The sequence below is a fragment of the Canis aureus genome, chromosome X (assembly GCF_053574225.1).
Source record: "Canis aureus isolate CA01 chromosome X, VMU_Caureus_v.1.0, whole genome shotgun sequence".
In the NCBI taxonomy this organism is placed as follows: domain Eukaryota; kingdom Metazoa; phylum Chordata; class Mammalia; order Carnivora; family Canidae; genus Canis; species Canis aureus.
In genome coordinates this window covers 47,303,078-47,328,147 of record NC_135649.1, presented here as the reverse complement: position 1 = coordinate 47,328,147, position 25,070 = coordinate 47,303,078, and the positions used below count along the sequence as shown (strand labels likewise).

General features: G+C 36.3%; 2 protein-coding genes across 4 annotated transcripts in view; both read left to right on the top strand.

Annotated features, from left to right (window-relative positions):
* Positions 1-25,070, top strand: part of BEX3 (brain expressed X-linked 3) — a 323,487-nt gene that overhangs the window by 245,450 nt on the left and 52,967 nt on the right. The gene's annotated exons all lie outside the window — the stretch shown is intronic.
* On the top strand, positions 4,339-6,449 carry TCEAL7 (transcription elongation factor A like 7). 2 transcript variants are annotated; one of them, XM_077887846.1, is made up of 3 exons: positions 4,339-4,467; positions 5,073-5,140; positions 5,443-6,449. In XM_077887846.1, the coding sequence occupies exon 3, from the start codon at positions 5,521-5,523 to the stop codon at positions 5,821-5,823; it is 303 nt and encodes a 100-aa protein (XP_077743972.1). In that variant the 5' UTR covers positions 4,339-4,467; positions 5,073-5,140; positions 5,443-5,520; the 3' UTR covers positions 5,824-6,449. The 2 variants fall into 2 exon arrangements, with proteins under 2 accessions (XP_077743972.1, XP_077743971.1); XM_077887845.1 differs by having other exon boundaries at positions 4,345-4,467; positions 5,507-6,449.

Genomic DNA, 25,070 nt, shown 5'->3' with positions numbered 1-25,070 from the left:
AATCTTTAAGAAAAAAATGGAGATGTATTCCATGAAATGTTCAGAAGATCAACTAAAGATGTTCCTACCTAGTAAGATTGTTGGAGGATGAAATAAAATAATTCAGGGCAATAATATGATCATATATGTTGATTGGAATCATCATTCTATTGAAAAGTGGAAAGATGTAAGGCAAAAAGACCAGTAAATATTGTGGTTGTCCATGAGTTTATGGCTGTTTGCATTAGAGGAGTGGTAGTAGAGCCACAGTGGGAACTGAAAGGGTTCCTGAGAACCTTAGTAGGTAATCATTGAGACCTGTCATTTATTTGGGCATTTGGTATTATTTAGTCATGTACTAAAGGTTTTATATAAATTATATCATTTAATTCTGATAACTCTATGAAGAATTAGCCTAATTTTATAAATGAGACACAGGGAAGTTTTAATATCCAAGTTTTAGAGCCCAGGTTATACATTAGGCAAGTAAATGCAATTAATTCAAACTCAGATCTATTCAAATCTAAGCTTCTTACCACAATGCTAAAATCTTCAGCACCTGGGTTCTTCCAGCTATTTGAAAACCATGATTCTAACCATCTGCATGAAAAGCTGCTTTCAGAGGATTCAGGAATTCCCCATCCTATCAATAAATCTTATGCCTCTATCACAACTTAGCATTTCTTAGTAACTGTGACAACAATGCTGCACTCTTCTTAATACCTCTTCTCTTTCTTCTAAGTATTTTCTGGAGCCATTTGCCTCAACCTGGTTAGTGGCAACTTTGCATTCATATTGAGCTATAGTCTTCCTAAAAAACAAGTTTTAAGAGCACATCCTTCTTTCAAAGGAAACAGTCAACAAAACTAAAAGACAACCTACAGAATGGGAGAAGATATTTGCAAATGTCTTATCAGATAAAGAGCTAGTAACCAAAATCTATAAAGAACTTATCCAGCTCAGCATCCAAAAAATCCCCAGAAAATCCAGTCAAGAAATGGGCAGAAGACATGAACAGATATTTCTTCAAAGAAGACATACAAATGGTCAACAGATACATGAAAAAATGCTCCACATTACTCAGCATCAGGGAAATACAAATCAAAACTACAATGAGATACCACCTCATACCAGTCAGAATGGCTACAATTACGAACTTAGGAGACAACAGATGTTGGCGAGGATGCAGAGAAAGTGGAACCATCTTACACTGTTGGTGGGACTGCAAACTGGTGCAGCCACTCTGGAAAACAGTATGGAGGTTCCTCAAACAGTTAAAAATAGAGTTACCCTAAGAACCAGCAATGTATTACACTAATAGTTATTTACCCAAAGGATACAGGCATAGTGATTCAAAAGGGTACATGCACCCTAATATTTATAGCAGCAATGTCCATAATAGCCAAAATATGGAAAGAGCCCAGATGTCCATTGATAGATGAATAGATAAAGAAGATGTGGTATATATAATGGAATATTAGTCATTAAAAAGAATGAAATCTTGCCATTTGTAGTGACATGGATGGAACTAGAGGGTATTATGCTAAGCGAGTAAGTCAGTGAGAAAAAGATAAATATCATACGATTTCATTCATATATGGAATTTAAGAAGCAAAACAGATGAACATAGAGGAAGGGAAGGAAAAATAAAATAGAGGGAGGCAAATGATAGTAGACACTTAACTATAGGAAACAAACTGAGGGATGCTGGAAGGAAGGTGGGTGGGGGAATGGGGTAACTGTGTGATGGGCATTAAGGAGGGCATTGGAAGAAATGAATGAGCCTGGGTGTTGTATGCAACTGATAAATTACTGAATTTTGCCTCTGAAACTAACAATGCAGTATATGTTAATTGAATTCAAATAAAATTAAAAAAAAAAAAAGAAATCAAAGGAGGGGGATCCCTGGGTGGCTCAGTGGTTTAGCGCCTGCCTTCGGCCCAGGGTGTGATCCTGGAGTCCTGGGATCGAGTCCCACATTGGGCTCCCTTACATGGAGCCTGCTTCTCCCTCTGCCTGTGTTTCTGCCTCTCTCTCTCTCTCTCTCTTTCTCTCTCTCTCTCTCTCTCATGAATAAATAAAATCTTTGAAAAAAATCAAAGGAAAAAAGAACACATCCCTCTTTCTGTTGTCTATATTTCAAACTAACATATCGACAACTAATCCACTTAGATTACTACCAAAATCCTTAGCAACAAAAAATTTACTGTGATTCATGACTAAATGTGTCCAGTTACTGTTGGTCCTAATTCCTCAGTGTGGCTGAATGACGTATAAGAAAACATAAATAGGATGATGGTGTCTGGGAGAAATGAAAAACTATTTGATTCTCAATAAGAATATTGAGGCCTCAATATTCCAAAAGATGGGGCCTTTTGGATACAGAAAATAAAGAAATAAAACTGTATAGTGCAAACTGAGAGAGAAGACATGATACTGAGATCAAACTAGTAAAGTTTTATGACGGATTTTTGAAGTCTGAAAATCTAAGGGTGAAGTGCTGTTGGTTTATGACCTCAGTAGTTCTCCTAATGAAAGGGCCTTACACGCCCAGGGCTCCCCAGAAAGTTAGTAGCTTCCAGCTGCCCTGTATATTTTAAACTTCCAAAAATGTGTCTGCCTGGAGGGTCTATATTTATCTTATGACTCGGCAGCAGAAACAGGTGCCTAGGTCTTTTTTCCCTCCCATCTTGAGTCTTTTTCCAAATGTACTTATTGTTATTGTATTTCTTTTCTTTTTTTTTTTTTTTTGTTTCTCAAAACATTGACTTGGTTTTATTTTTTTTTATTTTTATTTTTTTATTGGTGTTCAATTTACTAACATACAGAATAACACCCAGTGCCCGTCACTCATTCACTCCCACCCCCCGCCCTCCTCCCCTTCTACCACCCCTAGTTCGTTTCCCAGAGTTAGCAGTTTTTACGTTCTGTCTCCCTTTCTGATATTTCCCACACATTTCTTCTCCCTTCCCTTATTTTCCCTTTCACTATTATTTATATTCCCCAAATGAATGAGAACATATAATGTTTGTCCTTCTCCAACTGACTTACTTCCTAGCCTCAGCAATCAGACAACAAAAAGACATTAAAGGCATTCAAATTGGCAAAGAAGAAGTCAAACTCTCCCTCTTCGCCGATGACATGATACTCTACATAGAAAACCCAAAAGTCTCCACCCCAAGATTCCTAGAACTCATACAGCAATTCGGTAGCGTGGCAGGATACAAAATCAATGCCCAGAAGTCAGTGGCATTTCTATACACTAACAATGAGACTGAAGAAAGAGAAATTAAGGAGTCAATCCCATTTACAATTGCACCCAAAAGCATAAGATACCTAGGAATAAACCTCACCAAAGATGTAAAGGATCTATACCCTCAAAACTATAGAACACTTCTGAAAGAAATTGAGGAAGACACAAAGAGATGGAAAAATATTCCATGCTCATGGATTGGCAGAATTAATATTGTGAAAATGTCAATGTTACCCAGGGCAATATACACGTTTAATGCAATCCCTATCAAAATACCATGGACTTTCTTCAGAGAGTTAGAACAAATTATTTTAAGATTTGTGTGGAATCAGAAAAGACCCCGAATAGCCAGGGGAATTTTAAAAAAGAAAACCATATCTGGGGGCATCACAATGCCAGATTTCAGGTTGTACTACAAAGCTGTGGTCATCAAGACAGTGTGGTACTGGCACAAAAACAGACACATAGATCAGTGGAACAGAATAGAGAATCCAGAAGTGGACCCTGAACTTTATGGGCAACTAATATTCGATAAAGGAGGAAAGACTATCCATTGGAAGAAAGACAGTCTCTTCAATAAATGTTATTGTATTTCTGATTAATAAAAGAATATAATAAGTTGATGGAAAAAATGGAAGAGTAGGAAATTATCAGAAAAAAAGTAAAAATAACACAATCTCAATCATTACTTCCTTTTCTAATTTATCCTACCCCCTCTAATTTGATTTTAGAATTGAACAGAAAGGCAAATAAATGGTGGCTATTGATGACAGGGGAGGGGTGGGTGGGTGCACAGGAAACTGGTACCTTTCTGTTTTGTAGCTTAGAAGAGGATGAGTAATCCTCTTAATACAACTACTAAAAAGTCACAATGGTTAATATGACCGTAGGAAAATGCAGCCCCTCTCTGGTAATCAGAGAAAGGCAAATTCCAACCACAAGGAGAAGGGGCCACTCTTGACCTCTGTAATCAGCAGTGAGAAAAATAAGTGGCAGAGCCTGGTGTGGGGAGGTGAGAGGTTGGTAAGTCGTTCTACTTCTGCAGCACAGCTGATGGGAGGGGAAAGTGGGGACCAGAGTTGGAGGATGACATAATCCTCACGTGACCAGGAGCTGCCACAAAGTCCTTATATTCCCCGGCTTCTTTCTCCTCTGGGTACCAGCTCCTTACTGTCCTGTAGCCGTTTGTGTTGTGACCAAGAGAAGGAGGACTTAAATTCCTTAAATCTCAGAAGGTTGGTTTCAGGAAACCGCTGGGACCCCTGGGGTGGTAGTGGCTGAATCTAGTGACTGGAATAGGTCTAGGCTCACTTTCCCCAAACCCCTGCAAACTCATTGGGAGATGATTGTATTTTTTGAAAGGACGGTGGTTTGGGAGTAGGTGGAAGTCTCCTGAGATTTAGTGATAGTTTAGAAATAAACGGCTTCTCTCAGACTGGCAAGCTTTCCGTTATCCTCTTTCTCCAATTCCGTTGAGGAAATGAGGTGTGGGCTGTTGTGTGGAGAACGGCTAGAATCCTGAGGTGGAGGCAGAAATTTAGACAAAATTTCAAAATATTTCCTCATTCAATGCCTGCCTGTGGGTCGTGCGGGGGGGTGGGGTGGGAGGGGGCAAGGGGACAGCAGCCCTCGCAATGACTAGGCCAGAGAGTGAGGGGTGGGGGGTGGGGACAGGGATTCAGGAGGAAGGGATAGGGACCCGAGGGGAACCAGGACGTAGGAAATTTGGGGCGACGACGGTCGTGAGGATCCCGGACTCAAGATAACAGTGTCTTGTCTCTGGGGCTGGTGGATCCCCCGAGAGCTCCCTCCTCCTCGCCGCCTTCCTTTCTGCCTGCAGGTCCAAGGGTCTGTGTTCACAGACACCTCGAGGCAAGAAAAAGAGGAAACTCTCCCGAATCATCACAGGTGAGTGTGAGAGAGGCACTTAGCCCGGGTCTCTGAGGGTGGGGTTTGGGAAGGGCAAGAGCTGGGTAAAATTTACGGCCTCACAGCTCAACTACCGTTCTGCTCCCTTTCTCCCGCGTCAGTCAGAGAGGCCATTAGCCTTGTCTGCTGGGGAAATGGTGGGTTGCAGAAGGAGGGGAAAGGAGGCGGAGTGGTGGGGATGTGGGAGGTAGGGGAGGCATCTCTAACTTCAGAGGGCTGGACCTATGTGACAGGGTTGGGAGATTAGGCGGGTTATCTTGCTAAAGATACTTACTTGTCAGAAACGGACAAACCTGAATCAAAAGAAACAAGCTATTTGCTCTACATTTTCTCCCCGGACTTAAGCTGGAAGCAACATCATGCAAAAACCCTGCAAAGAAAATGAAGGAAAGCCCAAGTGCAGCGTGCCAAAGAGAGAGGAAGAACGCCCCTATGGGGAATTTGAACGTCAGCAAACAGAAGGGAATTTTAGGCAAAGGCTGCTTCAGTCTCTCGAGGAATTTAAAGAGGACATAGACTATAGGCACTTTAAGGATGAAGAAATGACAAGGGAGGGAGATGAGATGGAAAGGTGTTTGGAAGAGATAAGGGGTCTGAGAAAGAAATTTAGGGCTCTGCATTCTAACCATAGTCATTCTCGGGACCGTCCTTACCCCTTTTAATGCATTTCTCTCCTGAATTCAACTATTTTCTGTTATTAATATTACCACCATCGACTTCCTTTTGTTTGCATTTTCTTGCTAAATATTGCACCATTTTACGCCTATCCTTCAATGTTCCTTTGATTTGCATATGACTCCGGTTACCAACATCTCATCTTTTGACCCAATCTCATTCATTTAATAAGGATGTTTCATTCATTTGCATGGGAAGATGCTCATTGTATATTGTAAAGTAAAAATAATACATTGCAAAACTGTGTGTGTATATGTGTGTATATATATATGCACTTTATATGTACATTTATATATGACATAATGCATAAAAGTCTGAATTATTATACACCAAAACGTTAACAGTGAACCTCTGTGTGATCTGTATTTAATTTTTTGCCTATCTGCATCTTCTCATTTTCCAAAAAATGAATCTATATGTGTGTGTATGTGTGTGTATTGTGTCACAAAAAACCTAAAATGAACAGACACACAAAAAACTTGTCAATCACCGTTGAAGGGCAGTAAAACACTTAATAAACTCTTGACAACAGAACTATAAAAATGAAATGTAAACTTCAAATTACCTCTGGATCTCTTAGCCAGAGGAATAAAACTGGCGGTTATCACAGATATACTTGCTTAAGACTCAATCCTTTTCGAGGGGAAATCATTTGCCTCACAGGGCTGCTGTGAGGAAGAAATGAGGTGACTGAGCTGTGGCTTGGTGGACTCTTGTTCCCGCCTGTGCATACAGAACCCCAACCCACTACAGAACATCAGTTATCTGAGGGAGGGCCCTGACACTTACCTGTGCTCAGGGGCAAGTCCATTAGTATGCAGGGCAGTGGGGACTTCCATGGCAGTCCTCTGCTGTTGAGCCCCACCCTCCTCCCCTGGGTTTTGCCATGCCTGCTGGGCACTGCTGCCTCTTTTGCTGGGTCCTTTGCTGTCTGCTGGCCCTCACTGCTCCTGGAACACTGGAGTCCTTGGATGTCAAAACCCACTCACTCCTGGAGTCCCCACTGGGTTGAACCCCCACTCTGTCTTCCAAAGCCTCTGCTTTATAGTGACTCTTAAACAGGTGAGACTGCTCTAGGATTGCTTGGGCCACAGTGCCTTGCACGGTTCTTAGCAAACAGCCCCTTCTGTTTTCAATCCTAGGACCTCTCCTCTAAATCAGAGTCAGGCACGATGAGGCCATTTTGGGAGTTGGACCAAGGTACAAGTTTGAATTTAAACAATGCTGTAATCAGAGTTGCCTTGGGTCTAAGGACTAAGGTTTTGTCCTCCTTCTCTTGTGAGATGATCTCTCCCTTGAAGGCTCCTGGGAGGCCTGAACTGCTGGTTCAGAAGAAAATCAGGGGACATATAAATTGCACAAAACAATGTAGAAAATAGTTCTAGGAAAGCAATCCCCATCTTTCTATCACTTTTCTTTCGTGAAACATGTAAAAATTCTTTGTAAGACTATAATATATATAATATATAAATATATATAGAAATATATATATTTTATTGTACAATATGTATTGTATATATATTTCATTCATATGTATGTGTATATATTTTTTAGTCTTACAAAAGACATGTATATACACACATATATACTTACATATGTGTATTTATATTACATACATGCATATATATGTATATTACATACATACATATATCTGTGTATATATACACACTTAAGCATTATTTCCTAATTGGATTTCTTTTATTTTGCATCTCAAAGTAAGCACCATATCATATATTTAATTATATTTCTTTTTGATTAGTGACTTACATATAGTAAGTATTTAATAAATGTTTACTTAATTAGAATCTAGTGTTCCTGGCCCAGTTTTACCTTTGATTGCATAAAATTGGCAATAATCTACTTCACTACAAACTGTAACTTGAATTTTTAAATGGGACCCAACAGGAAAGGGATTATTTCCAATATTCAGTCTATAAAGTTATTGTAAAATTGTATAACTGATGTCTCAAACAGCTCCTTATAATCATCTGGAGTGCTTATTAAATATGCAATATTTTGACACATATGTCCCCATACACACTGATACTCTTAGAAACACTCTGAATCAGAATCTCTGCATTTGGTTCTGGCCCTCCATTGGGGTTTCCCATGAAATCATGGTCTCCATTATTGCTTCATATACTCTCACCATAGTCCCTGTTTCAGCTGAGCAGTGCAGAAGTCTCCTTATAATCAAAGAGCCAAATGGTTTACAATTCATAACTAAGGGCTCCTGAAAGTCAGAATCGTGGTTCTAGCCTGAAAATTCTAACAAGTAAATCTATGTGAATAATAAACTTTATTTGGCCATGGTAGGAGGTGAAGAACCAAATGAAAACTAAAATAAAAAAACAAATTTGCCTATCAAATAGGCAAACGTTTGCTTACAATACTCAATTTTATTGAGGATATAGGCATTCTCATACTCAATGAGAGAGTAAATTGCTACATCCATTTTTTTTGCTTCTATTCAAAATAAGTACCAAAAACTGTATATACTGCATATACCACGGCTCAACAATTCTACTATTTAAAATTTCTCCTAAGAAAATAATCATATTGGTGAGCAAATGTTTAGCTATAAATATTTTATTTAAGGGTGTCACATATTTGCAAGAATTTTTTAAAACCTAAGAATCAAGTACATGTACTATCCAATCAGAAGGAAATGAATATAGATTCCTATTCACCACACACACAAAAATACATCCCAGGTGGATTGAAGATGAAAATGTGAAAACATGGAGTACCTGGCTGGCTCAGGTGGTGGAACATATGACTCTGAATTCAGGGTTGTGAGTTCAAGCGCCACATTGGGTGTAGTGATTACTTATAAATAAAATCTTTAAAAAAGAGAGAAAGAAAGTAAATGTGAAGAACAAGAATAAAATATTACAATGAAAATTAACTAACATGTACAATCTTGTGATGCTTGTGATGCAATCTTCTTTTTTTTTTAATCTTCTTTTTTTTTAAAGATTTATTTGTATTTATGATAGACATAGAGAGAGAGGGAGAGGCAGAGACACAGGCAGAAGGAGAAGCAGGCTCCATGCCGGGAGCCCGACGCGGGACTCGATCCCGGGACTCCGGGATCGGGCCCTGGGCCAAAAGCAGGTGCTAAAACGCTGGGCCACCCAGGGATTCCCTGATGCAATCTTCTTAAGCATGAAAAAAGTCCAGAAGTTATAAAGGAAAAAAATATAAAAGGCCCAAAGATAGGAAATATCCTGTGAGGAAATATTTTCAATACCATGACAGATAATGGGAAAATATATAACCTCAATAGCTTTTACAGATGGAAAAGAAAAAAATAAACAAACCAGTAAAAATATGTACATATCACATGACCCAGCACTTGCACTGCTTTGTGTTACCATAGAGATATACGTACACACACCCACAGGAAAGCATAGATGGATGTTTATTGTGTTATTGTTTGTAAGTGCCAATATATTAGAAATAGCCAAGGTCATCAAAAGGGAGATATCAAATAAAGAGTGTCCTATCTATGCCAAGAAAACTACGCAATAGTTCCAAAGAATGAGATTCTTATATTGAAGCATCTTCAGGAATATTATTAGGTAAAGACAATATATATCTTAGGGTGCCTGAGTGGCTCAGTCAGTTAAGCATCTGCCTTTTTTTATTTTTATAAATTCATTTTTTATTGGTGTTCAATTTAAGCATCTGCCTTTGGCTCAGGTCATGACCTTAGGTTAAGTTCCATGATCTCAGCCCCTGGTTGTACACCATGCTCAGCAGAGAGTCTGCTTCTCCCTTTGCCCCTCCTCCCCACTGCCCATGCTCTTTCTCTCAAATAAATAAATAAAATCTTTAAAAAAACCAATATGTATTTTTACTTTGCTATTGTCACAAATATTATTGTCATAAATAATGGATTACATTATTTTATTATTATTATCATTTATTTTATTATTCATTTTAACATACTGCTTTAACCATACCTCCAATTTCAATCTGCTCCCTACAATTAAACACTTATCAGTTTGATGGATAACTCAAAAATTGATGTATTTCTGTTTTTCATTTTAATTGAATACCCTAATATTACATTGTGACTTTCAGGAGCCCTTAATTAGAAATCATAAACCATTATAAGGAGACTCCTGTACAACTCAACTGAAACAGAATGTATGGTAAGTGTGCATTTTAATGTAGCTTTATAATTATTGTTATATGCATTTGTCTTTTAAGACATATAGGGAAAAAAAGGAATTGTAAACCAAATATGAAAAACTACTTGCTTTTTTAAAAAAAGATTTTATTTATTTATTCATGAAAGACACAGAGAAAGAGAGAGAGAGAGGCAGAGACACAGGCAGAGGGAGAAGCAGGCTCCACGCAGGGAGCCCGATGTGGGACTCGATCCCAGGTCTCCAGGATCAGGCCCTGGGCTGAAGGCGGCGCTAAACTGCTGAGCCACCAGGGCTACCCCAAACTACTTGCTTTTATATTTACCTCTGTAGCTACCTTTACATTTGTTATTTATTTAGTTAGTTAGTTTTTATTTTTGTGTGTATGTTTCTGGTTATTTTATGATTGTTATTATTTTAAATCAAATTTCTTCTATAATAATTGACATACAATACAGTTCCTCCATTTTAAGTGAATACTTTGTTGAGTTTTGGCAAATGTATGCACAAAGAGTAGCCACCACTTCAGTACGATATAGAACATTTCCATAAAATTTCTGGAGTGATCGAAATGCTGTTTATTTCTTCACATGACTTTAAGTTACTTGTGTCTCTTTTTCTCAGCATAGAAGTCTTATAGGACTTTCCAAACTTCCATAAATACAAATACAAATAAGTCTATTTTCTATAGTATGAATGTACCTTATGTTATTAAAATCATTCCCGTTACTCAACATTTATGTTATTTCTGTGTTTTCCCACTAAAAACAATGCTGTCTGCAATGAAAATGTTTACACATGTATTCAAATTACTATATTTCTATAGAATAAACTCTGAAAAGTACAATTGCCTGATCAAAATATCTCTTACATTTCCCAATCTCCCTTGCCCATATAGTTGGGACCACCAAATGTAATATAAGACACTTCTTTTTTTAAAAGATCTTATTTATTTATTCATGAAAGACACAGAGAGAGAGAGGCAGAGACACAGGCAGAGGGAGAAGCAGACTCCATGCAGGGAGCCTGACATGGGACTTGATTCCGGGTCTCCAGGATCAGGCCCTGGGCCAAAGGCAGCGCTAAACCAATGAGCCACCCGGGCTGCCTCTAATATAAGACACTTCTAAGGCTTTTACAATTCTGGGTGACCTTTCCATCTTCTTTCAGTAACCTTGGAAACCATGTGTGCCATCTGGAACACATGATTGTGTTCCTAGATACCTGAATAATCAATGGAGCAGAGCCATGCAGGAGAACCAATAACTCTCATTAAACTATGACATGAATGAGTAATAACTTGCCTTAAATCTACTGAGATAGGCTAGTTCATCTTAATATACTGCTTTACCCACACCTCCAATTTCAATCCCCTCCCCACAATTAAACATTTATCAGTTTGATGGATATTCACCTAGAAATATATATATTTCTGTTTTGTATATACAAATATTATTATATTACATAATATTATTATAATATTATATATTATATAATATTATAATTATATAATATATATTATAATTATTATAATATTATAATATTATATCTATTGCCCTATTATATAATATTACATCTATTGCCCTATTGTTTTTACTTAACAATATTCCTGGAGATGCATCAGTATAACAATCTCATTCCTTTTAATTATTGTGTAGTTATATACACAATAATTATTATAATATTATATTATATTATATAATATTATATAATATATTATATATATTATATTACATCTATTGCCCTATTGTTTTTACTTAACAATATTATAATATTGTTATCATTATAACATCTATTATAATATTATAATTAATTATAATTATAATAATTACATCTATTATAATATTATATACTATTATAATATACATTATAATATTACATTATAATATTATTATAATATTACATCTATTGCTCTATTATTTTTACTTAACAATATTCCTGGAGATGCATCAGTATAACAATCTTATTCCTTTTAATTATTGTGTAGTTTTCTTATTTGACTTTTTCCTTTTGATGACTTAAACTATTTCCAACATTTTGGTTCTTTTAAGCAATGCCATAAAAACATTTATCTATGCTTTCCTGTGTACCTGTGTGCCTATATCTCCATGTAATAAAAAATAGTGATATGATATGCACATATTTTATTGGTTTGTTTATTTATCACAATGCATACCACGAATATATTCATCACCTCCAAAGTCCTGATAAATATTGATGGAAAAATCCTCAACAAAATACTAGCAAACTAAGCCAGCAGAATGTTAAAAGGATTTTACATCGTGATGGATTGAGGTTTACTCACAAAATTCAAGGGTGATTCAGTATATGAATATCAATGTCAGGGGCACCTGGGTGACTCAGTGGTTGAGCATCTGCCTTTGGCTCAAGTCGTGATCCCAGGAACCTGAGATCCAGTCCCTCATTGGGGTCCCCATGGGGACCCTGCTTCTCCCTCTGCCTATGTCTCTGCCTCTCTCTGTGTGTCTTTCATGAACAAATAAATAAAAAAAAAACCGATGTCAAAATCTTATATTGCATTAATTTAAGAAAAGAAAAAACCACATTATCAACTCAATTGTTACAGAAAAAAGCAGTTGACAAACTCCAATACCCTTTCATAATAAAAGCACTCAACAAACTAGGAATATAAGAAGTTTGTCTCAACATAATAAAGGGCATTTATGAAAAACTCAATGGTAGATTATATTTTATACTGAAAGATTGAAAGCTTTCCATATGAGATCACAAATGAGACAACGATGTTTGCTTTTATCTGTTTTGTACTGGAAGTTCTAGCCAGAGAAATTAGGCAAGAAAAAAATAACTGAATCTAAATTAGAAAGAAAGAAGCAAAATTATCTTTATTTGCCAATGACATGATCTTATATACAAAAATAAAGAATATGCAAGAAGTTAACTAGGACTAATAAATAAACTTGGCAAATTGGAGGATATAAGATCAGCTATCCCAAATTGGTTGTATTTCTATACACTAGGAATGAGCAACAATTCTGTGTACAAAAGCACAAAATAGAAAACAATACTTAAAAATAAATTTAACCAAGGTATCTCAAGATTTGTACACTGAAAATTACAAAATTGTTGAAAGTAATTAAATAAGATCTAAATAAATGGAGATGTCCTATGTTCATAGATTGGAAGACTCAATATTTGTTAAGATGACAATAATTCCCAAAGCAAGCAAAGGATTGAATGCAATTCCTATCAAAATAGGAAAAATTTGGGGTGCCTGAGTGGCTCAGTCAGTTAAGTGTCTCCCTTGGGCTCAGGTCCTGATTTCCGGGTCTTGGGATGGAGTCCCATGTTGGCTCCCTGAACAGGGAGCCTGATTCTCCCTCTCTCTCTGACCCTTCTCCCCATTTGTGCTCTCTCTGTCTCAAATAAATACATAAATATAATCTTAAAAAAAGAGAATTCTATTTTCCAGAAAAGGAAAACGTGAGAGTAAAATTCATATGGAATTGCAAGAAATCCCAAATAGACAAAACATATTGAAAAAAATTAGGAAAACTCACATTTTTATTTTTTTTATTTTTTATTTTTTTTTAAAACTCACATTTTTAAATTTTAAAATCTTACCAATTTATAGTAATCAAAACAGTGTACTACTAGCATAAGAATAAACCTGTAGATCAATGAAATAGGACTGAGAGTCAGAAATAAACCCATACATCTATTGTCAATTAATTTTGGACAAGAGTGACAAGTCCATTCAATGGGAGAAAGAATAAGCTCTTCAAACAAATGGTGATGAGACAACTGGATATCCACATGCACAAGAAATAAATTAGACCCCTACCTCATGTTATTCCAAAAGTAAACCAAAAATGGGTTAAAGACATAAATATAAGAGCCAAAACCACAAAATGTTTGGGAGAAAACTGGGACTAAATCTTCATGACCTTATATTTGGCAATGGATTCTTACAAATGACAACAAAAGCATCATCCAAAAAAAAGGCAAAATGAAACAACAAATAAATTGGATTTCATCAAAATTAAAAACTTTATGCAACAAAAGACATAATAAAATGTCTTTTCAATAAAATGAAAAGACAATCTACAAAAACAGGAGAAATATTTGTAAATCATATATCTGATAGGGTCTAGTATCCAGAATATATAAAGAACTACTACAACTCAACAACAAAAAGACAATCCAATTAAAAAATCATCAAAGGACTTTTATAGACATGTCTCCAAAAAAAAATACAGTTGGCTCAAAGAAACACAGAAATGTCTTCAAAATTATTAGTCGTTAGGGAAATGCGACTCAAAACCATAGGGAGATTCCACTTTAAACACACTAGAATGGCTCTAATCCATAAGACTTAAAATAACGTGTTGAGGACACAGAGAAATTTTAACCCTTATAAATTGCTAGTGGTAATGTAAAATGGCACAGCATCTATAGAAAACAGTTTGGCGGGCAGCCCGGGTGGCTCAGTGGTTTAGTGCTGCCTTCAGTCCAGGGCATGATCCTGGAGACCCGGGATCAAGTCCCACATCAGGCTCCCTGCATGGAGCCTGCTTCTCCCTCTGCCTGTGTCTCTGCCTCTCTCTCTCTCTCTCTCTCTTTCTCTCTCTCTCTCTCTCTCTGTGACTCTATGAATGAATAAATTTAAAAAAAGAAAAGAAAAAAAACAGTTTGGCAGTTCCTCAAAAAGTTAAACATAGGATTACTATATGATCAAATAATTCCATTCCTAGGAATGAGCCCCAAAGTACTTAAAATAGGTATTCAAACAATAATTATACACAAATGTTTATAGCAGCACTATTAATAGTTTAAGGATGGAAACAACCCAAATGTTTATCAACTGAGTTCATAAACAAAAGGTAGTATATTCATACAGTGAAATATTATTCAGCCCTAAAAAGGAACAAAGTACTGATAACATGCTACAACATAGATGAACCTTGAAAAAATTATGCTAAGTGAAAGAAACCAAACATGAACGGTCACATATTGGATGATTCCATTTATATCAAATGTCAAGAATATGTAAATCCATAACACAAAAAACAAATTAGTGGTTGCCGGGGCTGGAGACAAGACAGAATGGATAAATTGGTAAAAGACATCGTTTGTTGGTATAATAAAAATGTTTTGGAACCAGACAGAAACGAACATTATGCAACAATGTGAATATTCTAAATGTCATTGAAAATTATACACTTAAAACAGTTAATTTTATTTTATGTGAATTTCACATCAATGCAAAAATTAAACACATTTTAATTATTAGAAATATTTCAAAATTTTGCTCCTAAGAGGTTGTACCAATTAACAGTTGCATTGACAATGTGTGAGAGTATCTATTCCCCCTCACCATTGCCAGGACTATGTTAAATATCTTTTTGATCTTACGTCTTTCCAGAATAACCCAGCTCATAAAGACTGCTACTTTCTCTAAACCATTTTTTTGTCCTTTACCTTGCAGCTCCTAATCATCATCTAAACATGTTCACATCAATGGGTTTTACCTACTTTGCCAAAACATAATTTCCAACAGTCAGTTGTGTCCTCTTAAACCTACCTCAGTGCTAGAAATATAGTGAGTGCTTTCTATTTGTGTTTTTTACATTTAGAACCATGGACATATAACCCTGTTGTATATATTATTCTAAATTTTCAGATGAAAAACTGAGGTTCAAAAATTTTATGCCACACCTTTTAACTCTGGAATGTGTCAAGCCTGAGTTTCTAGCTCCAATTTATCTATTTTTCCATGTGTCCTCCCCAGGAATTGATAAGACTTAGTTATCAGTATCTATACAATCACATTTTGTTGGTCATTCTATGTTGTGCGTATATGGTTTACTTAATGGCACTCCCTGATGAGGATGAGGATGGCAATGAACTCTTGTCCCTCAAATTGAGAAGTCTGCATCCAGGAACTATGTGGATTGGCTGGTGTCCAAGTCAGCATGGCATAGAGCAACATGCATTTAAAAAATTATTTATCTTTGTCTGCTGAATTTGAAAGGCTATCTTTATCATATTCTAAAAACCAAGTTGTTCCTAGATCTGTGTCAGCCTTCAAATGCTATTCTTTAGTTTTTTTCGCTATTCTCGGGAAGTCACTTTTTAAAATGTATTAACTTATTTGGCAGTACAAGTTTGCCTTTATTATTTATTTTCATCAATTTCTTGGCCCCTTATGAGTATATGCAATTCAGAGGAATTTTGAACAATATTTTTAAGTTCCAAAATACATTCCTTGTGATTAAAATTAAAATTGAGATGAATTTATGCATAATTGACATATTTTACAGTAATAATGACTGTGGAAAAGACTCCCATTTTCTAAATAACCTAAAGATGTGCTTTTTGTTTGTTCTCTCAGCATTCCACGGTAACAAGACCGCAAGCTGCTAAAAGCTCATATGTAAATAACTCAAATTTCCTTTTTTTATCCTGGAGAAGGTAATGGTTTCTTACCCACTATATCATTCCCTTAAAAAAAAAATTTCCAACAGTACCTATCTCACAGGACTATGGGAGAAAGAAATAAAATACTGAGTTAGCAGTGATTTTATAAGATTTCGTATTTTGAAAAAAATAATCCTTTAGATAGGAACAACACATGATTTATATAGTAAGGACAGCAGGTAACTTTTCACAGTATTCCAAGGAAGAGGTGATTGGGACATGGGAGGGAAGGGGAATGTATTGAACCTGAACCAGGGCAATAACAGACAGTAGGATTAGGGGGAAAAGTAGACAGAGGTGGAAGATTATTAAAAGATTGGGTTCTCAGGAACTGGTTATCGAGATTGAGGGAAGTGAGAGAACAAAAGTGAAGGATAATATCCAGGTTTCTGACTTTGGCATTTAAAAGTATGTTGGGGGGATCCCTGGGTGGCGCAGCGGTTTGGCGCCTGCCTTTGGCCCAGGGCGTGATCCTGGAGACCCGGGATCGAGTCCCACATCGGGCTCCTGGTGCATGGAGCCTGCTTCTCCCTCTGCCTATGTCTCTGCCTCTCTCTCTCTCTCTGTGACTATCATAAAAAAAAAAAAAAAAAAAGTATGTTGGCATTATTCATTTAGACAGAAAATATGGTAGTGGCTTAAGTGTGTAGTGTTAGAAGAGTTGGAGAGGAAAATTAGTTTTATTTATTTATTTTTTGCATTTTTAATTTAAAAATGTTTCCGCGCCAAACCGCTGTGCCACCCAGGGATCCCTGTTTCCTTTTTTAAAAAATTTAATTCTTGTATACTTAACATGCAGTGCCATATTGTTTTTTAATTTTCTACTTAAAATTTTAATTTTAATTCCAGTCAGTTAACATACAGTATTACATTAGTTTTAGGTATGCAATATAGTAATTTAACAGTTCCATACATCACCTTGTGCTTATCAACATTATACAGTGTGTGATTAGTTCAGGTTTACAATACAGTGATTCAGCAATTTTATTTTACTTTTTTTTTGATTCAGCAATTTTATACATTACTTAGTGCTCATCATGATGAGTGTACTCTTAATCCCCTTCACCTATGTCACCCATCCTCCCACACACCTCTCCTTTGGTAACCATCAATTTTTAAAAGATTTTATCTATTCATTCGTGAGAGACACACACAGAGAGACAGAGACACAAGCAGAGGGAGAAGCAGGCCCCCTGCATGGAGCCCAATGTGGGGATTATATCACACCTTGAGCTAAAGGCAGACACTCAACTGCTGAGCCACCCAGGCATCCCTTCTGCCCATTTTTTTTTAAAGATTTTATTTATTCCAAAAAAAAAAAAGATTTTATTTATTCCTGAGAGACACAGAGAAAGAGGCAGAAACACAGGCAAAGGGAGATGTGGGACTCAATCCCAGGGCCCAGGAGCATGCCCTGAGCTGAAGGCAGACACTAAACCACTGAGCCATCCAGGTGCCCCTGCCCATTTTTAAATTGTATTATTTGTTTTTGTGGTGTTGAGTTGTATCAATTTTTTATGTATTTTGGATACTAAGTCTTTATCAGATATCTCATTTGCAAATATCTTCTGCCATTCAGTAGATTGTCTTTTTGTTTTGTTTCCTTTGCTGTGCAGAAACTTTCATTTTGATGTAGTCTCAATAGTTCACTTTTGCTTTTTTTTTTTATCTTGCCTCAGGAGACATATCTAGAAAAATGTTGCCATGGCCAATGTCAGAGAAATTAGTGCCTGTGCTCTTTTCTAGGATTTCTATGATTTTGAGTCTCACACTTAGGTCTTTAATCCATTTTATTTTTGTGTATGGTGTAAGACAGTGGTCCAGTTTTAGTTTTCTGAATGTAGCTGTTCAGTTTTCCCAGCACCATTTGTTAAAGAGAGTACTATATTTTCCCCATTGTATATTCTTTCTGCCTTTGTTGAAGATTAATTGACCACAAAATCGTGGGTTTATGGGTTTATGGCCTCTCTATCCTGTTCCACTGATCTATGTGTCTATTTTTGTTCCAATATCATACTGTTTTGACTACTTCAGCTTTGTAGTAAAACTTGAAATCTGGGATTGTGATGCCTCTAGTTTTGTTCTTGTTTTTTAAGATTGCCGTAGCTATTTGAGGTCTTCTGTAGTTCCATACAAATTTTAGGATTATTTGTTCTAGTTCTGTGAAAAATGCTGTTGAGATTTTGATAAGAATTGCATTAAATCTATAGACTGCTTTTGACATTTTTACAATATTTCCTCTTCCATTTCATGAGCATAGAATATCTTCCCATTTGTTTATGCCATCTTTAATTTCTTTCATTAGTATTTTATAGTTTTCAGAGTACAGGTCTTTCACCTCCTTGGTTAATTTTATATTCCTAGGTATTTTTTAATTTTTGGTGCAATTGTAAATGGGATTGCTTTCTTGATTTCTCTTTCTGCTGCTTCATTATTAGTGTATAGAAATGAAATGGATTTGTATACATTGATTTTGTATCCTGCAGCATTACTGAGGTCATTTGTCAGTTCTAGTAGTTTTTTGGTGGAGTCTTTAGGGTTTTCTATATATAGTTTCATGTCATCTGCAAATAGTGAAAGTTTTACTTTTTCCTTACCAATTTGGATGCCTTTTATTTCTTTTCTTTTCCTTGTCTGATTGCCGTGGCTAGAACTTACAGTATTTTGTTGAATGAAAGTGGTGAAGGGGCACTAGGGTTGCTCAGTGGTTGAGTGTCTGCCTTCAGCTCAGGTCACGATCCTGGGGTCCTGGGATTGAGCCCTGCATCATGTAGGGGCTCGCTGCTCAGTGGGGAGTCTGCCTCTCCCTGTACCTGTTCTCCTCTCCATTGCTCATGCTCTCTCTATCAAATAGATAAATAAATAAAATCTTCCAAAAAATAAAAGTAGTGAGAATGAACATCCTTGTCTTGTTCCTGACCATAGAGGAAACGCTCGCAGTTTTTCTCCATTGAGTATGATATTCACTGTGGGTTTTTCATATATGACATTTATTGAGATATGTTCCCACTAAATCTACTCTCTCTCTCTCATAGATATATATATTTCATATATATACATGAAAAGTTTCATGCTTTTTAAAAATGATGGCTATTGTGAGCAATCAATATTTATTGAGCATGCTAGCACATGCAGAAAGCTGTTATTGATTGTCTAGCCAATAAAAATTGTTTTGTCAGTATTTGAAACAGTATATGCCATACTACAGAGTGGTTTTTTTCAGAGGTCTAGTTCAGCTCACTAGGCAGGGAGCTTACACGAATGGGGCAAAACAATGTATTAGGAATAAGTAAGTATATGTCTTACCTGTAACCTGTCCATATTTCGTATATAACCACACCTTGGAGATATTGCAGGTTTGGTTCCAGACCACTGCAATAAAGCAAATACTGAATAAAGCAAGTCAAATGAATTTTTTGTTTTCCCAGTGAAGATAAAAGTTTATGTTTATGTTCTACTGTAGTCCATCAAATGTGCAATAGTATTATGTCCAGAAGTATGTACATACCTAATTAAAAATACTTACTTACCAAAAGGTGCTAACCATCATCTTTGCTTTCAGTGATTCATAATTTCATTGCTAGTGAAGGATCTTGCTTCAGTGTTGGCTGTTGACTGCTCAGAGTGATGGTTGCTGAAATTTGGAGTGGCTGTGGTAATTTCTTAAAATAGACAGCAATGAGAAGTTTGCCACATTGATTGACTTTTTCTTTTATGAACAATTTATCTGTCACATGTAATAGCATTTTTCCCACAGTAGAACTTCTTTCAAAATTGGAGTTCATCCTCTCAAACTCTGCTGCTGCTTTATCAAGTAAAATTATGTAATATTCTAAATCTTTTGTTTTCATTTCAACAATCTTCACAGCATCTTCACCAGGAGTAGTTTCCATCTCAAGAAACCACTTTCTTTGCTCATCTAGAAGAAGCAACTCTTCATTCATTAAAGTTTTATCATAAGATTGCAGCAATTCAGGCTCCACCTCTAATTCTAGTTCTCTTACTATTTCTACCACATCTGCAATTACTTCCTCCGCTGAAATCTTGAACTCTTCAAAGTCGTCCATGAGGTTTGGAATTAACTTCCAAACTCCTGTTATTGTTGATATTTTGACCTCTTCCTATGAATCACTAATGTTCTTCATGGCATCTAGAATGGTAAATCCTTGCCAGGATTCAACTTACTTTGTCCAGATCCATCAGAAGAATCACTCTGGCAGCTACAGCCTCATAAAATGTATTTCTTAAATCATAAGGCTTGTAAGTGGAAATTACCCCTTGATCCACGGACTGCAAAATGGATGTTGCATTAGCAAGCATGAAAACATGAATCTTATTTTACATCTCCATCAGCTTTTGGGTGACCATGTTCATTGTCAATGGGCAGTAATATTTTGAAAGGAATCTTTTTTCTTAGGAGTAGGTCTCAATTGTGAGCTTCAAATATTTAGTAAACCATATTGTAAACAGATGTGGTGTCATTCAGGCTTTGTTGTTCCATTGATAGAGCACAGGCAGAGTAGATTTAGCATGATTCTTAAGTGCCTTAATATTTTCAGAATGGTACATGAGTTTTGGCTTCAGCTTAGTTACCAGCTACCTACCAAGAGAGCCAGCATGTCTTTTGAAGCTTTGACCAGGCATTGACTTCTCCTCTCTAGCTATGAAAATCTTAGATGGCATCTTCTTCCAATAGAAGGCTATTTTGTCTACATTGAAAATCTATTATTTAGTGTAGCCATATTCATTGGTTATATTACCTAGATCTTCTGGATAACTTGCTGCAGCTTCTATAACAGTACTTGCTCCTTTATCTTGTACTTTCATGTTATGGAAACAACTTCTTTCTTTAAACCTCATAAACCAACCTCTGCTAAGCTTCAAATTTTTCTTCTGCAGCTTCCTTACCTCTCCCAGACTTCATAGAATTGAAAAGACTTAGAGCTTTGCTCTGGATTAGACTTTGTCTTTAGGGAATATTGTTCTGATTTGTTATTCTATCCAGACCCTCTAAAACTTTATTCATATTAACAATAGGCTGTTTTGCTTTCTTATCACTCACATGTTCACTGGAATAGCATCGTTAATTTCCTCCAAAAGCTTTTCCTTTGCATTTACAACTTGGCTAATTGTTTGGTGCAAGAGGCCTAACTTTCAGGCTATCTTGACTTTTGACATGCCTTCCTTACTAAGCTTAATAATAACTTGCTCTTGATTTAAAATAGAGATGAACAACTCTTCCTTTCACCTGAACATGTAGAGGCCATTGTAGGGTTATTAACTGGCTTAATTTCAATATTGTTATGTTTCAGGGAATAGAAAGTCCTGAGGAGAGGGAGAGAGATGGGGAACAGCTGGTTGTTGGAGTAGTCAAAACACACTTACATTTATGAATTAAATTTGTGGTCTTATATGGGTACAGTTTGTGGCAACCCAAAACAATTATAATAATAACAGCAAAGATTACTAATCATGGATCACTGTAACAAATATAATAATAATAATAATGAAAAAGCTTGAAATATTACAAAAATCTACCAAAATGTGACACAAAGTGAAGAAATGCTGTTGAAAAATGAAGCTGGGGCGGGGGGGCTCCTGGGTGGCTCAGTCAGTTAGGTGTCTGCATTCGCCTCTGATCATGATCTGGAATCCTGGCATTGAGCCCAGTGCCAAGCTCCTCGCTCAGCGAGGAGTCTGCTTCACCTTTGATCCTTTCCCTGTTCATGTTCTCTCTCACTCTCTCAAATAAAGGATTAAAATCTTTTTTTAAAAGGGGGGATATCTGGGTGGCTTAGTGGTTGAGCATCTGCCTTTGGCTCATGTTATGATCCCAGGGTCCTGGGATTGAGTCCTGCATCAGGCTCCCCACAAGAAAAGAGACATCTGCCTATGTCTCTGCCTCTCTCTGTGTGCCTCTTATGAATAAATAAATAAAATATTTTTTAAAAAATGGCCACTTTGAAATCTTTTTATATTCAATCTGACATCTGATTGTTCTCACAACACGCTATTTATGTTGCCTTCTCTTTCCTGTGTATGGCTCTCATATTCCTCTTTCTTCGCATTGACAAAGACTTTTTCTTTTTTTCAAGATTTTATTTATTTATTTGAGAGAGAGCATGAGCAAGGGAGGAGGGGAGAAGGGCAGAGGGAGAGAAAGAAGCAGGCTCCCCACTGAGCAGGGAGCATGACCTGGGGCTTAATCCCAGGACCCTGAGATCTCAAACTGAGTTGAAGGCAGATGCTTAACCAGCTGAGCCACCCAGGCGCCTGACAAGAATTTTTTTTTTTGACCAAAGTTTAATCAGGCTTTTTTGAGCTCTCTTCTTCTTCTTTTTTTTTTTTTTTTTAAAGATTTATTTATTTATTCTATAGAAAAATAAGGAGGGACCAGCAGAGGGAGATGGAGAAAGAGAATCTCAAGCAGACTCCCTGATGTGCACAGAGCCCTATGTAGGGCTCAATCTCATAACCCTGAGATCACGAACTGAGCTGAAATCAAGAGTCAGAAGCTTAACCAACTGAGCCATCCAGGTGCTGCAGGCCCTCTTCTTGATTAGGCCTTGTCCTTGGACTGTCAAGATTAGTTTTAGCAAAGAATCCTGTTCATTCCAGTTTTAGCAAGAATCCTGCTAAGCTAGTTTAGCAAGAATTCTTCTACCCTTTAAATTTAATTAAGTTCCTCTTTATCCACCCTTGATATCTAATCAAGTTCCTGTTAGTAATTGTAATCCAATGACTTTTTCTCCCTGTCTATTCATTATAAAAATCCTCTGCTATCCCTGTTGTAGTTGTAGTTAAACTCAATTTCATAAAAAAAAAAATCTTCCTGTCATATGCAACTCTGTACAATGCAATTTTTCTTTGACAGAATATTTTGTACTTTGGTGAAATCTGCACAGTTTAGGTAATATATTTTAACATCTTTGAATACTAATTTGCCTTCCCATCTTCTGCACTATTTATTTTGGTTGTTGTTTGCTTGCTTGCTTTGTGGCTTGATGAGGTTATGTTAGTGAAGCTATTTTCCCCACTGTGTGAACATTTTGGTATCATTCCTCAGGATGTGTGTACATGTGTCCCTTTGCACCCTCTGACTGCTCTGTTCTCAACAAAGCCCTGGGGCATAAAATCAGAAGTCTGATCCAATTAAATTAAGTCAGGTATATTTTTTGAAGTCAGTCTTTGAAGTTTATTCTGATCCCCCAATAGACTCTTAATTACCCATTCTCCCCTTAATTTTCTCTGGTGTACTAACTGGCCTAAAGTTTAACTTGTTGCTTTTATTTAAGGGAAGCTACTGTTTTCTAGTGTAAGTTTAAGCTTGATCTTCCCCAGATTGTTTCAAAATGAATCCTCTCTTTTGGAGAGAGCATAGAAGCTCTCTTTTTCATGGGCTACTTCTCTACCTGGGCAAAAACTGTGAGCTACTCCAGGCAGGGCTGTAGCCTCTGGCTTTATTTATTTATTCATTTATTCATTTATTTTCATTGCTTCTCCTGGTATGAAACCTCTGCTCTAAGAGGAATCCATGATGAGGGTAATCAAGACCCATTTATTCTTGGTCTACTCTGTTGGGTAAAGCCTTTGTAGTGAGTGATTACTAGAAGGGAATTCATGACTTCTTGGTCACAGTCGCTAAGAATTTAACTTCTTCAACTGTAATTTGGAGGGGATAAGAAGTGCTGGTGATCTGCCTTCCAGTGAGATGTAAACTTTGACTGGGAACTGAGGGGGAAAGAATCCCTGTAATTTTGGCTGTGCCTCCCAAGTAGAGTTTCTGTTAAGATGAGCTGGGGATGAAGAAGAAGGAGGGAGCAGGTCCTGGTTCAAATGCCAGGAACTCTTATTGTTTTGATCAAGTTTTGGTAGATTTTTCTTGAATAAATGTTTATTCATATGCTATTTTCCCCTAGGACAATTCCTAAAGACATTATTAAATAGTTGGGTTTTTAAATAGTTTTCATCTGATCTGCTTGTTTAACTGTTGAGTGGGTCTTCATAGCTCTTCCTGTTATCACCACAAAAGTGGCCATTATGTCAAATTTTTAAATTGCAATTCAATTCATTTAATAGATATAGTATTGGTCAGATTTTCTATTTCTTCTTTTTTTCATTTTAGTAAGCTATGTTTTTACATAAATTCATAGATTTAATCTAAATTTTAAAAATTTATTGTAATGAAATTGTTCATATTATTATTACATTTTTAAAATCTGTAGAATATATACTGTTCTTCTTTCTTTTATCCTTGGCATTTATATTGTGTCTTCTCTATTTTGCTTGAACAATTTCATTAGAGGGTTTTGATTTTATTAGTATTTACATGCAATTAACATTTGTCTGTTTCTTTATTTTGTATGTTTCATTTCTCTTTAATTAATTTCTATTCTTAGTTATTTTTTAAGAATTGTGTGGATTTATATTGTTCCCCCCAAAAAACTGGACAAGCAAACTTAAGATTATTGATATTTTTCAGTCTTTCTTATATTCTAATATATCCATTTAAAGGCATAGAATTTATTAAGCATAGATAGCTGCCTCCCACAGGTTTGCATGTGTTGTGTTTTCATCATCACTCAAAGATAATACTAAATTTGATGGTAATTTCTGCT